This window comes from Micropterus dolomieu, linkage group LG04, assembly GCF_021292245.1.
Source record: "Micropterus dolomieu isolate WLL.071019.BEF.003 ecotype Adirondacks linkage group LG04, ASM2129224v1, whole genome shotgun sequence".
Lineage (NCBI taxonomy): Eukaryota > Metazoa > Chordata > Actinopteri > Centrarchiformes > Centrarchidae > Micropterus > Micropterus dolomieu.
Window position 1 is genome coordinate 10,481,870 of NC_060153.1, and position 23,955 is coordinate 10,505,824.

At 36.8% G+C, this 23,955-nt stretch overlaps 1 protein-coding gene across 1 annotated transcript; it reads left to right on the forward strand.

Moving 5' to 3' along the window:
- The first annotated feature begins 10,401 nt into the window (after positions 1-10,401).
- On the forward strand, positions 10,402-10,913 carry LOC123969213 (actin cytoskeleton-regulatory complex protein PAN1-like). The gene is made up of 3 exons (XM_046046386.1): positions 10,402-10,471; positions 10,602-10,649; positions 10,752-10,913. Exons 1-3 carry the CDS (start codon positions 10,418-10,420, stop codon positions 10,908-10,910), a joined length of 261 nt encoding a protein of 86 aa, XP_045902342.1. The 5' UTR covers positions 10,402-10,417; the 3' UTR covers positions 10,911-10,913.
- The last annotated feature ends 13,042 nt before the right edge of the window (positions 10,914-23,955 follow it).

The following is a 23,955-nucleotide window of genomic DNA, read 5'->3' on the forward strand; positions in this document are numbered from 1 at the left end:
CTAATTCTTTCACTGATTCTTTAACAACTTTCTTCAGTCACCTACCATCGGCATCAGAAATATGTTCTCACCCTGCAAGATTTTCACACAAAGAGTCAGTGGAGTCATGTCGTAAGATGGTGTAATTTTTACAACAAGTGACTAGTTCATCAACAGAAGTTAAATCAAGCAACTAAATCATAGTTCACCTTCTTCAAGGTTACATCAGTGGTGTTCTAGGGATGAAAGACATGCGTTTAGTTGAAAACTAATACTCAGTAAACTGTATATTGCATATAACATACTTTTTAAAAAACTTATTTTACCTGAAATGTAACTTTGTCAACCTGAAAAAGACAAATAATAAACACAAGAAAATAAGTTATAAGTTCAAAGAGTTTTAACCAACTGTTCTGGTTAATTTTAAGTGTGTTAATTTCACATCACAGAGATGACAGTAGGCCTACCTTGAACACAGGGGAATACACCTAAAACAAGAAAGAAATAATTGTTTATCATATTTTATCATAATGCAGAACAATACCAGTTTAGCTGGGGTGTTTAAGTAAGTAAAGTTATTAAAACACCTTTTGAAAGCTGACATCACATAGGCTAGTGCTTCACAATAAAAGTAAAACACACAATACAAATGTAAAATTTCAAATAAACAAAAATAAAGAGTTGGGTCCCTTCCAAATGAGATGCCACCAAACAGAGCTTTTCTACCTTATTTAAAGGGGTCAGGAGCATGGACGTGGAAAATGGGGGGCAGCAGCACCCTTTGTTTGTTTGTGGAAGACTGACTTTCTGACTTTCTGCTCTGTAATTACCAGCGTTCTTGCTGTGTGATTACTTGGCTGCTTCTTTGTGATATTTGTTTAAATTTGGTCTTTTGTTATACTGTTGTACAGAACACTATGTAAAGGATTTACATCATAAATAGTTGATGTAAAGTATCCTAGGCATCCAGACTAATGAAAAAATACAAAAACATGAGTTTTTCACACTTTCCATAGTTCCAGCACCCCCACCTGCCTGGACAGGAATGAAGAGTTTAAAAAGGCAGAGACCCAATTTATTTAAGGTTTTCATTTCATTACAGCTATAGAGTCACTGCATTTCATTGCAAGCTTACGGGGTTCTTCCCATTGGGCCTGGCTTGTTGAGGTCCTTTAGGTCTCTCAAAATGCTTGCCAGGCTCAGGATGACGGATTCCAGGCACATCAGGCTTCAAACTAGGAACCTGTTTGAAGCAAAGAACAATCGCTATGTACAGTAAATGACAAATAAACTTTCAGTTTATGGTATGGTTCTGTCAATTCTATATCCTTATCACAGTTTATTGCCTACATTTGTGTTTCCCCATTATCACAATATCTGATAGAGTTAGATTTCAGCATACTGGCACTTATAAAGTTGTTAAGCTAGATCCAGCAAGCGTAATGTTTCACTCATGTTTTGCCTTTCATTGCTGCAGATTTATATACGTGGAGGTTCTGTTGTGTTACCTGTCTATGTCTAGGTATGTTTTGTTGTATGTAACTTGTATGTATGTAACATTCCGTGTCATTATTTTTATTAATATGACCCCCTTTATTTTTTCACTGACTAATAGTGTGACACTATAGATAGTACTAGCTTAAAGGTATGGCATACTAAGCTAACACTCACATTTGACTTTTATATTCTGTGTCAAATATTTTATTACAATCTTCTTTGTAACATTGTTGTTTTTCTGTGGAAATGGTGAGTGTCACAGTTATTTCGTTTTTTTCCATTGAATATTGTAATCCACTGGGCACCCCAACATTAATGATAATTATATAAACTTCAGCTTACCGGACCTCATAAGGTTGTCTTTTTACAGGTAGCATTAAACACTGCTAACTGCTAGCTTAAAGTTATGGTAAATTAAGCTAACGTTCCTGTTTTGTTTTTTTTCATTTCATTTGTGTAGGATCTGGAGTGTGCATAGAGGTTCTGCTTTATTACCAGTCTCTGTCTGGTAAGTTTTGTTATGTATAATTTTATATTCTGTCATACATATATTTTATTACAACCCCCAACCCCTTGTTCCCCATTCTTTATCACTATCCATTCTGTTTCTTTTCACAGTTTATTGCCTGTATTTTGGTTCCCTCAATAATCTGTCTTCACGTTTAGATTTAGATTTCAGCTTACTGGCACAGATTTGTTTAGATAAGATAAGCAAATCGTGGTTTACCTTTGAAGCGGGCAGTTTTATTTACATTGAGGTTCTGCTTTATCATCTCTCTCTTTGTCTGATAAATGAAGATCATCTCTAAAGAGATCCTGGTATAACAGCATCTTCATGATTATCCAACACAACGCAGAAGCCACTAGTTACATAACTATAAGTAAGCAAACAAGCATGAAAGAAAATTTTATTTATCTATGAACACTTTTCTAAACAGAAACTAAGAATGGAAGGGGAAAACAGTTCGTCTATACCAAAGTATAAATATACTCTGTCTCCCAACACCTCTAAAGTTCACTGCTTAACACACAATGCCTTCACAAACAGAATTGTCAAAACAATTTGTCGGTTTAAAGGGAGTTGAATAGAGTAACACATTCATCAATTGATGAGCAGGTTCATAAAACCAATAAAAAATATTTTGTTTTTGAAAGAAAGTTAATAAGAGCATTTCCCAAAAGATTCCTTTGTTATTCCTTTAATGAGACTTTCAGACTGAACAACAAATAAGAACTTTTTGTAAATACCTGTCTTTTGCCCCGAGTAGAAGCTTGAGTAAGTGTCCCTGGTTGGCGGTCTTTCCCATCACTCCCTTTCATGGGCCCGCTTGTGTTTCCATGTCCTGGTTTCCTAGAAGGCCTGTTTGGGAGCCATGCGGGCATCTTATGTAGCCCCCCCCCCCAAGCAAGAAAAGACTCTGGAATCACTTATTATCTCCAACAACCATGTCATCATAATTCACTATATGACTTGAAACACCACATACCGATACTGGGTGGCCAGAGTCCCGTCCTGGGCCATGCATCACCGACGTGTCATTGTCACCACCCTAAAGAAACAGGTAACTCAATTAGAAATACTTAACACGCAGAGGGTAGAAGCAGCCCTGGACCTGTGTCTATTCATGTCTATTCCCTGTTCACTGTTACCTTAGAGTGTGCATCCAGCTTAGGTCCACCTGTAGGCCGAAGCTTTTCATCCTGCCGTGGCTTCAATGACAAAATTATAAATGACCAGTTTAAACATCAAGCCGATCTTTTACTGTGCACTTTAAAGGTCATCACAAAGAATGAACATATTTTTATCATCAAAAGTAATACTCACATGAGCAGCCACTGCTGATAAAAGTAAAGCTGCAATACACAAGAGCTGCATTGCTTCTGATGAACGTTCTGAAGAACAACAAGTCACTAACTGTAACACCTGAGATGTACGTGATGTGCGATGTATGTGAGTGGCCCATCGTTCATTGATACTTATATCAGACATCAGACATTGCGACACACCACACATTTCTCAAAACAACACATCTTAATCACACTTAATTACGCGCAAAACAAAATATTACCTCACACATTATTTGCTGTCTTCTTAACTGACTTTGATCCCTGTTATTAGCAGTACATGGAAACAACAATGATGACTGGAAGCAATGTTTAATAATGATTAAATTATATAATTGTAAATAAAAAAATCTCTTTAGATAATTTTTAATGAGTGTACTGTACATATTTATTGGGTAGTAGAGGTATTGGGTAGTCGCAAGTAATTTCTCCATACATGATGAGGCAGAAAGAAATACATGCTTCATTGGGTGTTGCCTATTACTTGGCAAAGCCACTAAGTCACTTGATTTGTAATCATAAGACCATCTATTTTCATGTGTGGCATCTGGTTTTCTGATTTACCAACACTAGGGTGGAGAAAGAAAAGAGCAAGAATCTACATTACTTCAACATAAAAACTACACAGTTTTAATATAAAATGTTTTCTGACTGTACTAAATCTAAATTTTAAATTTGGATTTTAGACAAAGTTATTAAATGAATGCTACATATCATATCCAGGGGCCTCGTTACACAAACTGATATCCTATCTTATCTTAATTTAGGGTGACATTAGGATAGGATTTTGGTAATACAGAATCATATTTCCTAACTGCATTTAGGAAAAAATCCTATCTTATGTTAGGAATTTAGCTATTACTGAACCATCCTACGTGAAGAATTTCCTAAGTAAGTAAACCTAAGTTAGGATGGCATAGACCCTGTCCTACATTCAAAATACCGGCCAAAAATCACAGCATCACAGTTGTTGTTGGTCTGTATGGCATTTACAATGAAGACTGGGTACAACATGAACACCAAAATATAAAGATTGTAAGCCTACTCATATAGTATGATGGCGCTTTACACTTCCTAGACCATGTATTAATGTGTATGTATTAACTAATTAAATTAAATTTGATCAATGTGCTGCATCTGTTCAAATTTTTATCCTTGGCCGATAATTTGGAAGAAAAATCACCAAAACGGGGGATTTACTCTCCTCCACCGTCCAAGTTAAGATAAGATCAGAGGTCTGAGATAGAATAGGAAACAGCCATGAGTTTAGGAATTGCTTCTGTGAAACTTAAGATAGGACGAGCAGTTAGGACATTTGTCTGTAATGAGGCCCTGTGGTTTCTGACTCTGATAATTAGCCACACCTTGAAATGTGGACGTGAAAAGTTTCCTAATAATTTGCTATTTCCCAACAATGCTGTGTCCTAAGGAGATGACATATGCCCTGTAACTATATATAAGGAAGGCTCAACATTCATAGCAACCATACAACAACCTCTGTGACCATCTGCAAAGTTGTGAAGACTTGAAGGTACTTATCTTTATCTTTCGTTTCTGTATTTCCCATGTGAGGTCGGTGGGATGGAGATTTTGCTGATGTTTTGGAAAAGCCGTTCATCTGAGAAAGTCTTTATCATTTTCTTTTTAACAGGTTTGATCACTGTAACCATGCTGAAGGTAGTAGTTGTGCTTGGATGCCTCCTGAGCCTCGCTCTGGCTCTTCCCGTAAGTGTAACATTTTCATACTAAATATCAATACCAGCATTCTTATATGTTGATACCATTACTATTATTGTAATAGTATAATGCAAATGCCATCAAACTTACAACTTGTGGATTTTTCTACAGATGGACACGGAGCACAAACGACTTGCTCGGTCAAGGTCTGGCTCTGACTCTAATTCAAATGAGGTGAGCACTTTCTCTATCCACTGCAATCAAATATTGAACACATCTGAATGTCAAACTCTGCTGCACTGCTGTATATTTGACAACAAATGTTTCTGATTTTCTTGAAGCGTTTCCCCACCTTTCCTAGGATGACTTCGCAACAGTGGCTTCAGCTCTTTTATAACATCATCCAGGCACAACAACCTGCTACTGCACCTCCGGCTACAACAACAACTACAGCTACAACTACTACCACAGTTGCCACTACAAAATAAAAATCAGTACTGAATGATCAGCTTTGTTTTGTGGCAGTTTGCCTATTTCTCTTTTCAAATTGAAATGATGTTGTCTTAACCATAGTGTTGTCACAGTCATCATTGTAGTTCAATTAAACGTGGATGAAAGTCACTGTATTCTCTGTACTATCTTCTAAATAAACTTCATAAATGGAATATGTGGACCAAATGTTTGTTTTTCTTAAAACCCTATGTATGAAACATGAAGAGAAGTTATCAGTTTCATCATCCTTCACTGTTTCCCAAGACCTTTGAGCCTGTGTCTGTCTGACTCTTGTGAGGACTGTGGTCAGAATGAGCCACCACTTATATGGTTTCATCACATTTCACACCATTAATAGAAATATTGTATAGTAGTCCCAGCTGTCTGGGACCAAAATGTTCATGTCAGCATATCGATACATGATGAGTTTACAGTTGCTGATGAAACACTATTAGACACTATTAGATTGTTTTGGAATTAACACCATCATTGTAAGGAGCTATCCAATTTTAAACAGCACTGCTAGGTGTTTGAAGAATCCTTTCAAATGCTGAAACTAGTTATCAATGACAGCACTGTCACAGCTCAGTGACAGCAGTGACAAAAGCTGCAACACTTTCTAGTTTCTTCAATTTTTGTGTCCATCTAAGCATAATACTTATAGTTGACCTGATTTTGCAGTACCATCACTTGAGACAGCAACACATGCTGTTAAAAACCTTTTAATAACCACTTGCTAACTGTTGCCTCTTGCTCAGATAAACAAAGGTTCTACGTAGTGGGATCATAGATTGTCTACAAATGTTAGATTTTTAGAGGTTGTGTAGTGTTGAAAACTGCTGCTTCTGAAAAAACATTTGTCGTTGTTTGCCTCTCTGTCCCTTCCTCCCCCAGTCGCATTCCCACTTCCTCAAACACATTCATTGTAATTCTCCAATAATCCACCAGGTGCCGTCAGTCTTTCCCTCCTGTCCACATCATCTGACTGGCACACCCAACTACAAACATGTGGTACGTTAAATCTGAAAATGAATTAATGACATATTGCCTTGAAATTGTGTGAAACGGGCTTTGAGCTATGTTTTCTATGTTAGGTGGGTGTGTCAGAGCTGCTATCCAATCAGCAGCGATGAGTGCATAAACACAGCCGTATTAAAAAGGCAGAACAGTGCAGTGCATTTGTGTAACAGGGATGACATGGGCGACATTATGCTTACAGGAAAGGGGTCATTCAAATTCAGATGTACTGGATTACATATTATAGGCTCTAGTGTATGTAGTCCATTTTCCTGCTATTTTACATATTAATCATATTGCAGTCTTAAAGTGCTCATTCCAGTCATCCTTTGTTGGAGGGTTTGGCTGTAGCCATATCTGTTTGATAGGTTTATTTCAGGAGTATTTTAAACAGATATTCATCGTTTCGTTTCATTCGTCGTTAGCTTCTCTAGGGTTTTGCACAGGTACAATGTGAAAAAAGAACAATCTATATCCAAGAGCTACCTTTTCCCATTGATTCGGTTTATCCAGATAATAATCCAGGTGTTGATAACTACCCAATATAGATTGTTCAGGAAATTAAATTGTATTCATTCCAAATCTTTCCATGTACCTCTGGGGTCTGTCAATTCATTGAATACACTGACCATGTTACATTGATAGTGACATTACCTATATATCATCTAGAGGCAAGCTGAGAAAACAAGTGATGATGCATACAATAGGTATTTTCTGTAAACCATCAAGCATTTTTTGAAAGAACCTTGCTTAAATATTATTATTTTTAGTGACATACAGGCATACATTGACTTAAAGGGGCAATATGTAGTTTGCAGCTGCCACTAGCGGTGCGGTTTTAAGATTGCAACCAGGTGTGTGCTCGTAAATGTGTTTGAACTCATGAGCGAGCAGAATCCAAAAAACAATGGCTTTCAGACAGAGATCTTGCAATAAATGTGGAAAAAATGGGCGTGCTGGCTGTGGCTTTTCACACAGACATTTTCTGTAGGTTACTGTAGTGAATGTGTTGTTTTATATTATGTCTATCATGTAAGTTACTGCGACTGAGACGGTGGAGAAGCTATGTTCCTGAGTATGGGTAAAATGACAATAAATCTAAATTGAACTTTAGAAAGCAAACAGCAGTAGATCTGTGCTAACAATTGCATTAATTAATTTCACTGAAGCTTTTATCCAAAGCGACTTATAATTGATATATATATATGTGTGTGTGTGTTAGAGGTTGCACACCCTGGAGCAACTAAGGGTTAAGTCTTGCTCAGGGGCACATTGGTGGATGTGTCACAGTGGGGGATTGAACCCGAGTCTCTCATACCAAAGGCATGTGTCTTATCAACTCCTCCATCACCTCCCCACATTGATAGATGGCTGTCCCTGCCTTGCATCACTGTGAGCTAGTAAAAACAAATACTTACCAAATACATAGCATACTTGCTTTGTACCATTACGTTAAGTTCTTGCAGGCTCTTTGATAATATGGATTGCGTTAGGCTAGCTGGTGGAGTAATGTGGGAAGCCATACAACTAAGTTATAGTATTTTGCCCGGATAATGTTAGCAACTAGTCTGCGTTAGCCGTGATGTAACTTCACCCAAGTAAAGCAAAAAGTTGCAATAAATTTCACATGCTTTGCAGTAATTAGTTTACCTGTCCAATAGGATGAGCCAACACTGAGTCGGTTTTGTCAGTTTCAAAACAAAACGGATGTCTCTCAGTGGCTCCAGCCTTTCTGATGTTGACTGTGTTTTCATCGGACATCATCTGATTATGGTTTGGCTTAATAGGCTTCAGCACATAAAACTTTGCTGTTGTCCTCATGTGGAGTTTGTGTTGAAATCTGTGTTGTGTTGGGAGTTGTTTGTTTTGTGGTGTTAGTGGACTCGTTAGCTGCGGTGTTGTTGCTGTAATCGAAGAGAGGCTCAGGAGCATTCATGTTGCTACAACCTGACCTGATACCTTTACATAAGAAGCAGAATAGTGGCGGTTCCAAACAGGCACAATGTTCAGTTCTAAGTGAGGTACCAGCCAATTGACAAAAAGGCAGTAAAAAAGTGATTTATTAATAAGCGATTTTATTGAAAAACTACATATAGCCGCTTTAATTGGAAAAGGCAAGACAAATAGTTGGGAAATAGACTGTAGTGTAGTTTTATTTTTTTCCCCTTATTTGTGTGGATGGATAGCGAAACATTATTTTTTACAACCTTAAACTGCATTACTGTACTACTACATCACTATGGTAATATTTTAAATGATTTCTTACAGTTCAGGTGTGTCTCTAATCATTACCTGACCTAGCCTACTTATTTCCTCACCTTGAAATGTGGAGGCGGAAGATTTCCTAATAATTTGCAATTTCTCAACAATGCTGTATGCTAATCGGATTAGATCTGTTTCTGTAACTGTATATAAGAAAAGCTCACTACATTCAGAGCCACATTACAACAACCATCTGCAAGACAGTCTGCTGAAGTTGAAGACTTGGAGGTAAATTAATCTTTTGTTTCTGTATTTTCGGTGTAAGGTTAGTGGAATGGATTGCTAATATTTTGGAAAATCTGTTTATGTGAGAAAGTCTTTCTTATCTTTTCAACAGGTGTGATCACTGTAACCATGCTGAAGATAGTATTTGTGCTTGGATGCCTCCTGAGCCTCGCTCTGGCTCTTCCCGTAAGTGTAACATTCTCATACTCACTATCAGTACTGGTGTTCTTATATGTTGATACCATTACTATTAGTGTAATAGTAAAATGCAGGCAACATCAAACTTGCAACTTGTGGGTTTTTGACAGATGGACATCGAGCACAAGCGACTTGCTCGTTCAAGGTCTGGCTCTGACTCTGATTCAAATGAGGTGAGCACTTTCCTCTACAATCCAACATTCAACACAGCTGTCTGTCAATAACTGTAATATTACTTCGAAAATCCTGTGCTGACAATTAATGTTTCTGTTGTATCCAACCAGCTTTCTCGTCAACAGTGGATGCAGCTCCTTTTTCTCTACTTACAAAGACTACCTACTGCAGCTACAACTACACCTACAACTACACCCACTACTACTACTACAACTCCAACTACTACTACTACAACTCCAACTACTACTACTACTACTACTACTACACTGGCTACTACTGCTGCTCCAGTTGCTACAACCTAAAGTCACAAATGTACCCAGACATCAATAAGTGAATGTAACCCATTATTATATGAATTTCTGACATCAGTTTTATTTTGTATGGGTTTATCATGATTTGTTTAAATTTAAGTGATGTCTTAACTAGAGTGTTTTCACAGACATTATTTGAGTTCAAATAAACATGTGGATCGAAATCACTGTATTCCCTGTAGTATCTTTAAATTAACTTCATAAATGGAATAAGTGGACCAAATGTGTTCCCGATATATGAAAAACGTTTCTGAAACTGTACAGAAAAATGGGTATCATAAAAATGATAACATAGGTTTTTGTGTATATCATACAGCACAAAACAGCATGAAACAGCACTTGCATCACATCCAGTTTCAACACCTTCACTGTTTCCCAACAACTCTGAGCCCCTGTCTGTCTGGCTATTGTGAGGACTGTGGTCAGAATGAGCCACCACATACATGGTTTCATCACATTTCACACCAGAAAGGGAGGGAGAAATACAAAATCTCAACCCACTTTGACTGGTGATTGGATGACTATGGGCTAACAATGGCTATAAAAAGTGGATTTGGACAGATGGAGAACCACTGCAAAATTAGACACTCTAGTGGCTATTATTAAATAACTAATAATTTGACCTAAGGTAAGAAAGACTATTTCCTTGCTATTTGTTTTGTAAATAATGTTTTAAATTAGCAGCTGAAGTCGAGTCCTTTTTGTACTTTGCTCTACAGAGGATCACGCCTATCCCAGCTATGAATCTGCTGGTTGTGATTTGGTGCTTCACAGTATTGTGTTCCTCCCTCCCTGTAAGTATATCCACGAGTCACACGTTCTTTAATTGCAGTGGCGATGTTGTGATATTGCTTTCGATGCTTAATGGAATTAATTAAGGTATGTCAAAAGAGTTTTTGATGAGAGATAACTTTGTTATTGAAGGTTTCTGAGGCGAAGAAACGGGTCAAACGCTCAGATGATAGTGATGAGGTCAGTATCTGAACACATGCTGCACCCACTGTCAAAAAAATCCCACACACTACACAGTGTATCTCTGTATAAAATCTGCTTTTTCTCTTCACTGTTTTGAAGATGTACTACATGCAGCCTCAGTTCCAGCCATTTCCTGTACCCATTCCAGTGCCATTCCCAGGGCCTTTTGTTTTCCCATTTGCCATCCCGCCAGTTCCTCCACAGGTCATCCCTCCACCTTTCATCTTTCCACCTGTCATCCCTCCAATCGGAAAATGAGACTGGCTGACTGGGAAAACCTGACTTTCGTGTACACTAACTCTAAATATTGTCTAGCTAAAATGTCAAAAATAAATAAAGTGATGTGTGAATAAGTGATTGACTTCCATGTGTTTTGTTCATCTCTTGTGATCTCACGTCGTGCTACAACTACTACTGTAGCTAATACTACAGTTGCTAGAACAGCATTGAATGACAGATTTTTTTTTTTTACGTAAGCTTTGTTTTGCGTCAGTCAACTGTTTCTTTCTCTTTTAAAATTCGAATGATGTTGTCTTAAACACTTTCATACTCATCAATGTAGTACAATTAAACATGTGGATCAAAATCACTGTATTCTCTGAAGTATCTGCTAAATAAAGCTCATAAATTGGAAAACGTGGATCAACTATGTTTGTTTTTCTTAGAATCCATATTTATGAGAAACATTAAAGGTAGAGTGAGTAGGATTTGTCTGTTGCTGTTTGTAAACCCATGATTCAAAGTTGGCCCCTTCCCTTTAGACAGAGAATGAAAGAGAGAGAGCAGCTTTGTTGAGCGAGCTAGAATGAAGTGAATAAAGAGAGGGCGCAGCATTAGTGAGAACGGAGCAGTGAATGACAGAAATAAAATGTTATTTTCCACGGCGGTTACATTCTAAAGCACAAATGAACAAATCCACACCTTGGCACAACCCTGCGAGAAGGAGCCACATTGCTGATTTTGTGTAAATGCAGCCTAAGCCACGCTTCGTCCTCTCCCCTGACCTCTGTGTGTGTGTGTAGCTCAGCCTCGCCCTCGGTTAAACAGACACACAAAGATCTCTAATATCATAGTCTGGCATAGCCAGAACTATCTATGAGACAATGCAGGCTGAGGCCAGGGTCTCTGCAGATACCGACATCGTCACAGCTTCTAGTGGGTCATGAATGACTGAGAGGGATTATTTTTGTATTAGTCTATACATATCTTTTAGCAAAATCCTACTCATTATGAAGCTGTGTCGAAAGGTGTGTATCGTAAGTAATGATTAGATGGATTCATAAAGTTTCAACACCTTCACTGTTTCTCAATTCCTCTGAGCCTATGTCTGACTCTTGAGAGGACTGTGGTCAGAATGAGCCACCACATACAAGGTTTCATCACATTTCTCACCATTAATAATAATACGTTATACTTGTTCCAGCTGTTTGGGACCAAAACATTCATGTCAGCATATCATCATACAGTATGATGAGATTACAGTTGCTGGTAAAATAAGACTTTTAGAAATTAACACTGTTACTCAACACATTTTGGAGTCACAAAATATTGTATAATGTTCTTCTAACAGAACTCTCTAAGTTGGTAATTTTACCCTGGTTTCCCCATATATATTCCCATTCTTTTCAGATAACTCCAGGCCAGATTCCATTTCCCATTTCTGTTTGACGTAGACAGTAGTGTAGTTAAAGGAGTTTTGTATTCTGCTGGACAACAAATTGGCTCAGGGAATATGACAAGGAGGGAGTAACAAGGAAGGACAAGAGATTTACTTCAAACAAATGTATTTTATCTGTTTTCCGATTTGCCAATATTGAAGGGTGGAGAACAAAGATACTGAACATGCAGTGGTAATAAAAAATGTTTTCTGACTACACTAAAACTAATATTTAGGTTTGAAAATCAGACAAAGCCAATGGACTATAGCTATATGCTGCACATCATACAGCCTAAGATAAGATAAGATTCAATTCAATTTAATTCAATTTTATTTATATAGCGCCAAATCACAACAACAGTTTTCTCACAGCGCTTTTCATAAAAGAGCAGGTCTAGACCGTACTCTATGATGCTGATAGACTTGGGGATATTCGCTTGTTACAGCAGCTCCAGATACAACACAACAGATAGAAAAAATTACACATTAAATTAAAAAGAATACAATAGAAAAATACAATATATATTAGAAATTGAAAAATAAGAGAATAAGAGTTATATATACACTACATCCAGATGCAATTGATATGAACATTGGACAGGTCGCAGCAGGAGTTAGTGCCTCATTGTAGAAATAAATAAATGTGATTGCACAGGGCAAACATATTTACAGCAGTATAGTGCAGAGTAAAAAATATTTATGTACATTATTTACATACATATATTGTATAATTATGTATACATAGCCTTGGTGTGGCGTCTGTCTCTAATAATTAGCCACACCTTGAAATGTGGAGGTGAAAAAAATCCAAATTATTGCAATTACCCAACAATTCTGGGTGCTAATGGGATGACATCTGCTACTGTGTTACTTGTCCAAATCCTTCCACTTACCTCTGGAGTGCGTCTATTCAGTGGTGAATGTATTTTTTTAATAGTATTAATTTATTTTTAGTTTTAATTTATTACTTATGTACCATCTAGAGACAAGCTATTTTGGGGCTTTCACATAGTATCTCTTTTGTCTGTAAATCATCAAACATATTTTGAAAGAGATTTAAACTGTGAATTATTCATATTTTCAGTGATTTACAGGCATACTGACTTTTAATGGAAAAGGCAGATATTTTAGTAGCTTTATACTTTGTTACACTGACAAATGGAAAGTCAGACTCTGGGGTTGTGCTGAATAAGGAGATATCATGCAGGTGGGATAAGGACACGTGGAAGGGTCCTAAATGAAGACTAAATTGAATGCATAAAAAGTAAGCAAATGTTTACCAAAATGAACCAGGAATTAGAGACAAATCCAAGTGACTGTATTCATTATTTCTGAAATTAAATATTTAATCAATTGTACTATACTGCAGGTGTGTCTCTAATCATTACTTGACCTACCTATTTCCTCACCTTGAAATGTAGAGGTGGAAGGTTTCCCAGTGATTTGCAGTTTCCCAACAATGCTGTATGCTCTGCTCCTGTAACTGTATATAAGAAAAGCTCAACATTCAGAGCAACACTACAACAACCTCCTCGAACAGTCTGCAAGAAGGTCTGCTGAAGTTGTGAAGAAAGTAATTATATATATCTTTCATTTCTGTATTTTTTTGTGTGAGGTTAGTGGGATGGACACTTCTTTTCTTTTTCTTTTATTTTAGAAAAGCTCTTCATTTGAGAAAGTCTTTATTATTTTCTTTTCAACAGGTATGATCACTGTAACCATGCTGAAGGTAGTATTTGTGCTTGGATGTCTCCTGAGCCTCACTCTGGCTCATCCTGTAAGTGTAACATTCTCATACTCAATACCAAAAGTGTTCTTATATGTTGAGATCATTACTATTTTCAAGTATCATGCAGTCAATATCAAACTTGCAACTTGTGAATTTTTCTACAGATGGACATGGAGCACAAACGACTTGCTCGGTCTAGCTCTTACTCCAATGAGGTGAGTGTTCTGTCTTCCTAGATTCAACATTCAACACACTTGAATGTAAGTTTCTGTAAAATACCTTAGTAAATCACCCACTGTATGTTTGATAATGAATGTTTCTAATTTTCTTTAAGCGTTACTACTACCGGCCAATGGCATATCCAGACCTTTTCCAGTACATTCTTGCCCTTTACCGCCTCCAACAATCTGTTACTGCACCGCCTGCTTAAACTACTACTAAAAAGTAAAATCTGAAATGTAACTAGAGATGAATGAAAACCAGTACTGAATGACATATTTTTGACATCAGCTTTGTTTTGTGTCAGTTTGTCATGACAGCTGTTTCTTTCTCTTTTGAAATTTAAATTATGTTGTCTTATCTAGAGTGTTGTTGCACATTATTCTAGTTCAATTAAACACGAGGATCAAAATCAGTGTATTCTCTGTAGTATGAGCAAAATAAACTTCATAAATGGATGAACCAAACATGTTTGTTTTTCTTAAACTCTATGTATGACACATGAATTATCATAGACATGATTTGATAGACATTTTAGATGACAGTTTGGTTACATCTTATATGCACATATCTGTAGTCCATTTTCCCACTATTTTAATCTATTGATCATGTCATTGTCTCATGAAAGTCAGTGTGCAGTTCAGTCGTGGTGTTCTGCCAACAGAACTCTCTTGAGGACTTGGTTGTCTTAGCATGGCCTTCCCATATATCATTTCAATTCTTTCATCTATCTCCAGGCCCGATTCCTTTGACACAGACAGTAGTGTCATTTTTGGCGTTTTTGTATTTTATTGTATATTTGTGATATTGATGGACATACTGTTTGTGTGTGGCAATGTATTGGTACCTTGGTCTTCTCATGGTTAGATCTACAGAACATGACTAAATAAGGACATGAGGAGAAAGTCTTTGGAATATGGATACTGTAGTTTCTGTATAGCATTCTGCTTACTATAAAGTCTTGAGTTGAACTCAGGCGGGTTCATTGTTCTTTGTCTTTCTAATCATCACAAATGAATAAAAAAACCCTAAAGTATTAGATGTTTATCATTAATTTTATAAACATCAATGAATATATTGACCAAGTTAGGTTCACTATCCCCTGTTTAATTTATTTACAAAGTCCTTGAAGATAAAAGAAGAATTTCTTGTCATATTTTATATATATATATGTATTATATATGCATTTAAGAGTTTTTGAAATACATAATTTGATCACATTTAGGACAAACATATCAATAACTGGAAGCATAATCTTTTCTTTAAAAAGTGCAAATGGACATAAAAGTAGCCCAGACCAAAATTTACCAGTGGACTCAATATTTAGCTTTGACTTTTAAGGTAATTCATAGACTGAAGTCAAATTTCTGTTTCTGCTCTAGAAAGGATCTAGAAAGAGTTTTTTCAGCTATGAAAGTGCTGGGTTCCTGTAATTACTCATGTCACCTGTGACTTACAATATTATAGTTAGTTATATATAGTTAAGTTATATATTTTCAAAGGCTGTATGTTTTTATGCTACATTCAATTCAAATTTAAAGCAAGTAATGTGAATTTATGCAACAGCTGGTGATATGAAACTCTTAACTCTCATGGGTCTCTGAGGAGACTGATGGAGTCCAAAATTCAGGGAGTCATGAGGTCAGTATCTGTGCAAGAGATGGTCTTACCCACAAAATCCTTCTTTGTTTTCCAAATCAGTCAATATATACTTCAGAGTCCGTCACTCTATTCCAGCTATCAACCCAACCGAGCCTTGACATTTTTACTGCCATTTCTGTTGGCAAGTGTTGCCATTGGAGCTGCTCCACCTCTTCCTCCTCCAGCAGGAAAATGAGGAAACAAACTGGCAGAAAGAGAAAAGCTGCATTCTACATATGCTAACTATCTATAGTTTATTTTCATGTTCAGCATTTTTCCTAGAGTAACTGAAATTGAATAAACAAGCTGATGATCAAGATATCCAACACTTGTCTTTTTTTCAGAAGCATTTGACCATTCTGCTTTACATACAATTTTCCATATGGCAAGTTGATGACTAACTAACATCACACTGATTTGAATTTAGTGATAAATGACAATAGTAGCAGTAAACACAGTAACCTTCTGGAATACAACAAGATGTCAGGGCAGTCTGCAAGATGCAACATGAGAACCTGTGGCTTTGAGAAAAACGTGGTTTTGTTATTGAGTCCCTAAATCCCAAAATGTGCAATACTGAACTGGCAGAAATACACCCCCTCCCCTGAAAGCTGAATTTTTTGAAAGATGACTCTCACATCAGCTGTGAGAGAGTATTTATCAACCACAGTGTGTCCCTGTCACACGGGGCCTTAGAAACTCATCAAAGATTTGGTAACTCTTGGGTGTGGATGAACTCTTTCAAAACTGGATTGGTTTAAGAATCTGTTCAGCTAAAAAACAAACTGATAAACTAAAAACTAAAATCTACTGATGACCAACTGGTCAACTTTCAAGGCTTCATTTACTTCCAATGCTGCAGACCTGCAGAATAACATGAAGTTGTCACTTATTTCTCAGTTTTGCTGATCTAAACTTTGTCGTTACTTTCTTTGGTTATTCTGCAGCAATGGGAGTAAATGAAGCTTTGAAAGTTGATGCAAAAACAAAGTTCTATTAGTAATAAATACATTTCTATTCGTAAACACCCTGAAACAGCCTGTGTTAACACACCCCAGAAGCTTTATTTGTACAGTATTGCAGCTAAAAAGGCAATTAATGAAGGAAGACTGACCAGTTGGTCATTGGTTGATCCTACAGTGAAATAATTAACACAAATTCTTACTTTAATTGTTACTTTTATAATTGAAAATAAATGTTTTGGGTGATGTAAATGTTGTTTTTAACTTTGCTGCTTACTTTTGTACCATTAAGTTTTTGCTGGACTAGATCTAGTAATATTTCAATAAAAACTAGAAAAATGGGGTGATAAACTTTTGCCTGGTAGTGTAAAATTGTAATTATAATTATTGTTAGTATATGCAGATAACAGGTATTAAATACATTCAACACTTTTTCATACTGTTACTGGGTGATTTTGACAGAATCAAATATATATCATGATACACCTTCTTTTTATATTTTAATACCTTGATGTCAATAATGTGATAATATGAGTCAAAGAAAAAAAATCACAATTAAGGTGAATGTGACAATGAAGAAGGTAGGTCGCGATTTGATTGAACAGTTTATTTAACTAATCTTTTATAAAGTGTTTAATTTGTTTTTAAACAGTTTAAGTGGGTCAATTAATTGTAGTGCAGTTTCCTGCACATTCACTAACTAAGACCATGGCAATTAAGGTATAACATGTTGCTTATTTGTTAGAGAGACGGTTTGAGGATGAAGGGATGAAGGGGTTGAGGAGGTAGGTATAAAGGGGTCAAGAAGGTAGAGATGAAGGGGGTTGATCTGGGTTGTGGTGGCTGGAGCGGCTAGTAACCCAGGCACGTCTCTATAAGCGTCTTGCTTATGATTCCCCTGTGGTTCCTGTGGTAGAAAAAGAACAATTACTTTGGCGAAATTATGAATTTTAGCCTGCATGTCTTTGATGGTGGGAGGAAATGCCTAGGAGCGCCCAGGGGAAACCCATGCTCAAACACGGGGGAAAACGTGCAAACTCCACACAGAAAGACCTGGGCTGACCAAGGTCTGGACCCAGGATCTTCTTGCTGTGAGGCCCCAGTGCTGTCCACTGGGCCACCAGTTGGCTTGTTCATCTCTCAAAACGATCAAGCAACTCTGTTGGGAAATAGAATTCAATCTTTTCTCTAAAGTACTGGTTATCTGATGGCATTGTTGCTGTCTTGATAATTTAGTACAGTAATTAATGTATGCAACAATTGCTTGGCATGGGTTACAAAAACTAGTTTGGACACATGTTTTTCTGCTTTGCAATGACAATGATAAACATATGAGGCAATCTCATGTCATCTGTGATTGGTGGAAAGAAACAATATATGCCACAAATTGGTTCTGCACTACATTGCAGCATTGTTTTTGTACAACAACTGAAAGAGCCAAACATCAAAAAAGGTAAGGATAAATTCTACATGAAGTAACAATACAAACAGGCCAAGATAGGCATTCATCTACAACAGTCTTTTGCAGTGATTGTACATGTAACAAACTGTTTTGATTTTGTTTTGTTTTTTAGATGCAGGCATCTGGAGTAAAGATTGTTGCTCTGGTTGTGGTGATGATGCTGGTCTCTAGCTCCTTGGTAAGCCATGTCCTTTCTGTAATAAATTTTCCAAAACAACTAAATTTACAACAAGGACACATTGGAATATTAAGTGTTTACTTTTAGCACCATTTTACTAAAATGTTTTGCCTAATTTTAAAGGCTAGTCCCACCCATGTGATTGAGAAGCACTCAAATGAGAAGGTCAGTATCTAATGTGGATGGAAAGATGCTAAAGGATTTTTAATTTGAACTACCATTGTATGGAAGAGAGAAATAGAGATGAAATGAAAATATACAAGAAATAAGTTCCTGCATACCTTTTCTTTTTTTACTTTTTCGCCCTACAGAGACGCCGCACTTACATAAACAACAACCTACTCTTCGGCCAGCTCATTGAAATGATCCAGATGCTGAATTTTATGAAAGCCTTGTCTCCTAAAGCATGAAATCACAAAAATAAGCAATAAAGAACCTAAACATAAGATAAAGCACTTCATTTTCTCCTGGTCTTTATTTTCTGAGTATATGACAGTGGATATCTGGTTGTACAAAAATACACTTATAAACAAGTGGGAGAATCATATAAATTACACTGTGATGCAGTTTTAGTCTGACATGGGGACAAAGCTTTTTGAAACAACAGTTTTAACAGAGAAAATAAAAAGCTGCATGGGGGAACAATCCTGCCACCAAGCAGCTGTTATAGTTGGCTGCTATAGCACATCAGGCTTCAAGCACAGACAAGAATTGCCATAGCAACCCCACTGCAGGAAATTAATATATTTCACAAATGTGCAATGTCATAGTAATGGCTCAGGTTTGTGTATGACCCTGAGAGCTTTTACCTGGAAACAAATATAAAAACATAAAAATGCAATCAACAGGTTATATGTTTTCCCCCAGACCTGTTTGATTGGATTGATCACATGTGCACTGCTTATAAAAGTCAGATATACACTTTATTTTAGTTCAAAATGAAAATCCATAAAAATTGTCATGCTTTGATACCCTGCTGCAGTTTGACACAGTACCACAGTAATGAAACAATTTGTCCCCAGCTTAATGAAATCTTTTGTGTTGCCGCATTGCACACTGTGTCAGCAGCCGTTGCTGGTAAAACTGGGTTTCCTCCTGTGATGCATCTTTACCTTAATTTCGTACCAGGGATGAAAACCATCATTTGACATTTTATGGCTTGTTTAAACAAAGGCACTTAAAAAAGTGGCAGTTTTGCTAATGACAAGAGAGCAGATTCCTATGTGATCTTATCTCAGCTGAAGCTACACATTGTTACCTGTTTGTAATGTGAGTTAATAAGCAAATTCTTCGCAGAGAGACACATTTTACATTAGCAGGAGCAAGAGTGGATCCTTTGCAATAAATGGAAAAAGACCTGGGTAGTGGCATGAACAGAATTGGCCATAATAGGTGTGAACAGAAAAGGAAAACTTACTGAAAGTCAAATTTTACCAACAAAATGGAGATGAAGACAACATGCACATTGTTTGATTGGGAAGTGATCTCAATTAAAAATCTAAATACTCTGCAAAAACAATATGCTAATAAAACAATTAGCAATTAAAATACCTCTAACACAGATTATGACCAACAACCACAGATTTTGCCTGAAATTTCTCTGATCAAGCTTTAAAGCCACACAATATCTTTTTCCCACTTCAACTGTACGCATCTTACTAAGGTTATTTCAACATTTTAAAGAATGAAAATTGAACACTTGCTGTGCAAACACACCAAATGGAAATTGTAGATGTATCTGGGCAATTTTATATAAATCTAATGCGATTTAACATACGTTTGGATTTGCACAATACTATAATTCTGGCTCAGTTAGTTTTCTGTAAAGCTTGGCTGTGTATTATAACAATAAAATTCATTCAATTTATTATCATATGTCAGGCATTGAGTAACTCATGCATTACTAAAGATAATGTGAAAACTAAACATCATAAAATCTGTTGCAAAGATGATGTTTTATGAGCTGCTTGTCAACAGTGTGTTGGTCAGATTCTTTCCTGATTCATTTAGCTTTTGTCCCCGAAGAAAAACGTCTTTGTTTTATGATGCATAGACTGAAGAGACTGCATTTTTGTTATGATTTTTCTTTCCCGGTGAAACATCCAAAAACTAAAATGTTATCATGAATTTAAAATGTTGCTAAATGGTGTTTTCACTACCTTTTGCTAATTTACACCTTCTTTGACATGCTGCAATATCATGTTCACATTGCTGGGGAAAAACAGCTTTTGCACATGCCTCTGCCATTACAGTGTATGCAGTGTGTTGTGTGTGTGTGTGTTGTTGAACTTTGACCTGAGGTTATTGCACAAAATTTTTGCTAACAAATAAGTGTTTTTAAATTCAGCTGTGCAACAAATGATGATGATATCGAGATCAAACTGACAACGGGCAAAATATCAGCCCTCAGATTTAGGTACAACTTTTGTTACAAAGGCATGTTTACCTGTGTATAATAATCTAACTACTGTCAGCTTGCAGCCCATGTAGGTCTTTAAAAAAGTAATTTCAACTCGGACAAACTAACGGTACTTTTTGCAAAAAGAACTCAGATCACGATGCTACAACCAGTGTGGTGTGAAGCATAAAGTTTTACATATAGGAAATGTGTTGGCCTCCACATGTTTGCCCATTATCATGTGGAAATAAAGACTTTAAATCTCTGGTCGGAGATAAACTCTCTGGATGACACTTGCAACAGGTTGTGAAATTGAATGACTGCTATAGAGGAAATAAAAGAGATCCACCACAAGTAAACAAGATAATTACAGTATTTGGAAATGATTGAGCAAGTATTGTTTTGCAGGTGTAAATATAACCCTAGGCAAACGAAATTAGCCTACTGTTTCACAAGTACAGAGCGCTTCAACAACATTTCAATCTTCCATGACTTTGAAACAAATATTTGAAATTATATTATTATATATATATTAACGGGAACTGTATATGAAGTTTGGTAATATTCTGCATTCAACCCTGAATTCAAATGTTATTCTTTAAACAAAATGAATTTGTGTGTGTGTGTGTGTGTGTGTGTGTGTGTGTGTGTGATCAGCTGTACAAATTGGGCTTGATTCAGCTCAGCATGTTTCAGAAAGTCTATGAGGATTATAAAATGTTACAACTACACAGTGTAGTCAGTTAATGAAACTGTGTTCACGCCTATTTTGGTTTTGTCTACAGAGGCTGTCATGAGACCGACCACATCTGACGTGAAGTAACACACCTTTAAAGTGCGAGAGCAATGTTGGCACAACGAGGCTGTTTAAAAGCTAATGGAGATTCCTGAAGAGACCATTTTGAAGGTAGTGAACACAGGATTAATATTTAATTCTTTATTATTAAGCTGTAACTGCACAGTGGAATGTAGGCAGCTCTAACTATCAAAGGATTTGGAATTACAGTTTGAAGCGCAAGATGAAGCTTTTTCTTCTGATGATTTTCTACTTGCTCAATTCCCCCAGTGCTGTAAGTATAAACAAGAACGTATACTATTTACCTGCTATAGTTTTTATGACTCAGCTAATATGAAAAACAAAACCAGCATTTTAGATAATGTTTATTTTTGGCAGAATTGTCATCATCATGATAGCAGTGACTCACACAGTGAGGAGGTAAGAATGAATTCTCTTCACTATAGCAGTGAGTCTGACAGTGATGAGGTAAGAATTAAATCAATCATATCAGGTATCAACTATAGTGAGATTATGGCAAAACACCTAGATTTTTAAATGTTTTGTGTTTATTTTGTCTTGGTGCAGAGGGGCAATTGGTACCCAGGATTTGGGAACAAGCCGATTCCTTACTGGCCTCTGATTCCTGTTCTGTGGCCGCAGCCACCACCTGCTCCTGCCCCACCTCCACCTCCAGCACCTAAACCAAACCCAACAACAACCCCAACCACAACTACAACCACTACCACAACCCCAACCCTAGTGGTTACTACCACTGAGCCTCCGCGAGGAGACGAGTAATGAACTGTGCTGATCTGAGAGCAGGAACTGCAGATTGAATTACTTTACTTAAATTCTCCAACAACAGAAATTGTACTCAATGATTGGAAATGTATGCTGTATGTGTGTTTTGCATTTATATATGTATTGTATATGTTGTATTTTTTGAACAAATTATTCTGAACAAATTGAAAATGCTTTGACACACTGATGTAAATGATTATGAACAATTGTCTGCTGTTTGCTACATTATCAATTGCTTATATCATACTGATCACAATGTATTATAACAGTCTCTGTTGAATAGTCTTAGCCCCCCAAAACATCTAGGCATAAGTTCATTGCATAAGTCACTAAATGCAAAACTGTTGAACACGTTGTCAAAAATCAAAGTTAAATAAAAACTTCATTCATATTCTTCAAATACAAGTATATAGCTAAACGAAATGTTGTTTTGTACGGCCCATAAACAAAGTAAGAATAGACAACATCAAATCACAACATACTACAATAGCAACACTCCATTCACAACACCATTCACCCACAATACCATACACAGTAAAGAGTAACAATACACAGTGAGCAGAATAGTGAATAGTGAATAGTGCAAATTGCCAGTAGATGTGTGTGTGTGTGTGTGTGTGTGTGTGCGTGTGTATAAATGTCTAGTAGCCTTACATACATTGTAAATGTATCCAGAATTGATGAAAATATACAGACGGCAACATCAGCCAAAGGGATCCCATATCCCATGTATCCCATTTCTAATTTTGTAATTTTTACCGTCTTTTTCTTTTCTGTATTACAATGACATACTCTGTCAAAAAATCAGTATGAACAATAAACGCATAACTTCCTGTCCTGTCTCCTGCAATGTATAACTTTGCACTGGTGAAAGTGATGCCATTGGGATGTGTGTATAATGTGCAGCCTTGTGCATTTTCAATCATTGTCATCAAAACCTTAGCCAAAAAATACATCAGAAAATACTTTCAGACTACACTGTTATATTGACAACATGGCTAAATATTTTGACTATTTTATTCGTAAAAAATGACACAAGGACTTGTCATTCTGATGGCACTGACAAGTTCACTGACCTAAATATTTACTTTTGATAGACAGACTAAGGTTTTTGAAGTTATGGGCTTTTGCAGGAAACCACTGTGTTGTGATGTTTGTGCTGCCAGTTTAGAGAAATGCACTTACTGTTTTGCAAATGTTAAGGATGATTCGAGAAATATACCAAAGTGACTGAGAAAAACTGTAAGTTTCAGATTGATTCAGGGGCCACAGTCTCAGTCACCAGTGAGGAAAACTACAGGAGGACATGGGGGTCCAAACCTCCTCCCAACAGGTCCATGAAGCTAAAGTTCAGAACGAACATAGGGCAGCCCATACCTCTTTTGGGGTACTGTATGCAGCTTGCAACCGGAGGTCAGAGGCTCCAAGCCAGACTGTTGATAGCTAAGGGAAATGGGCCCAGTCTTTTGGGTACGAAA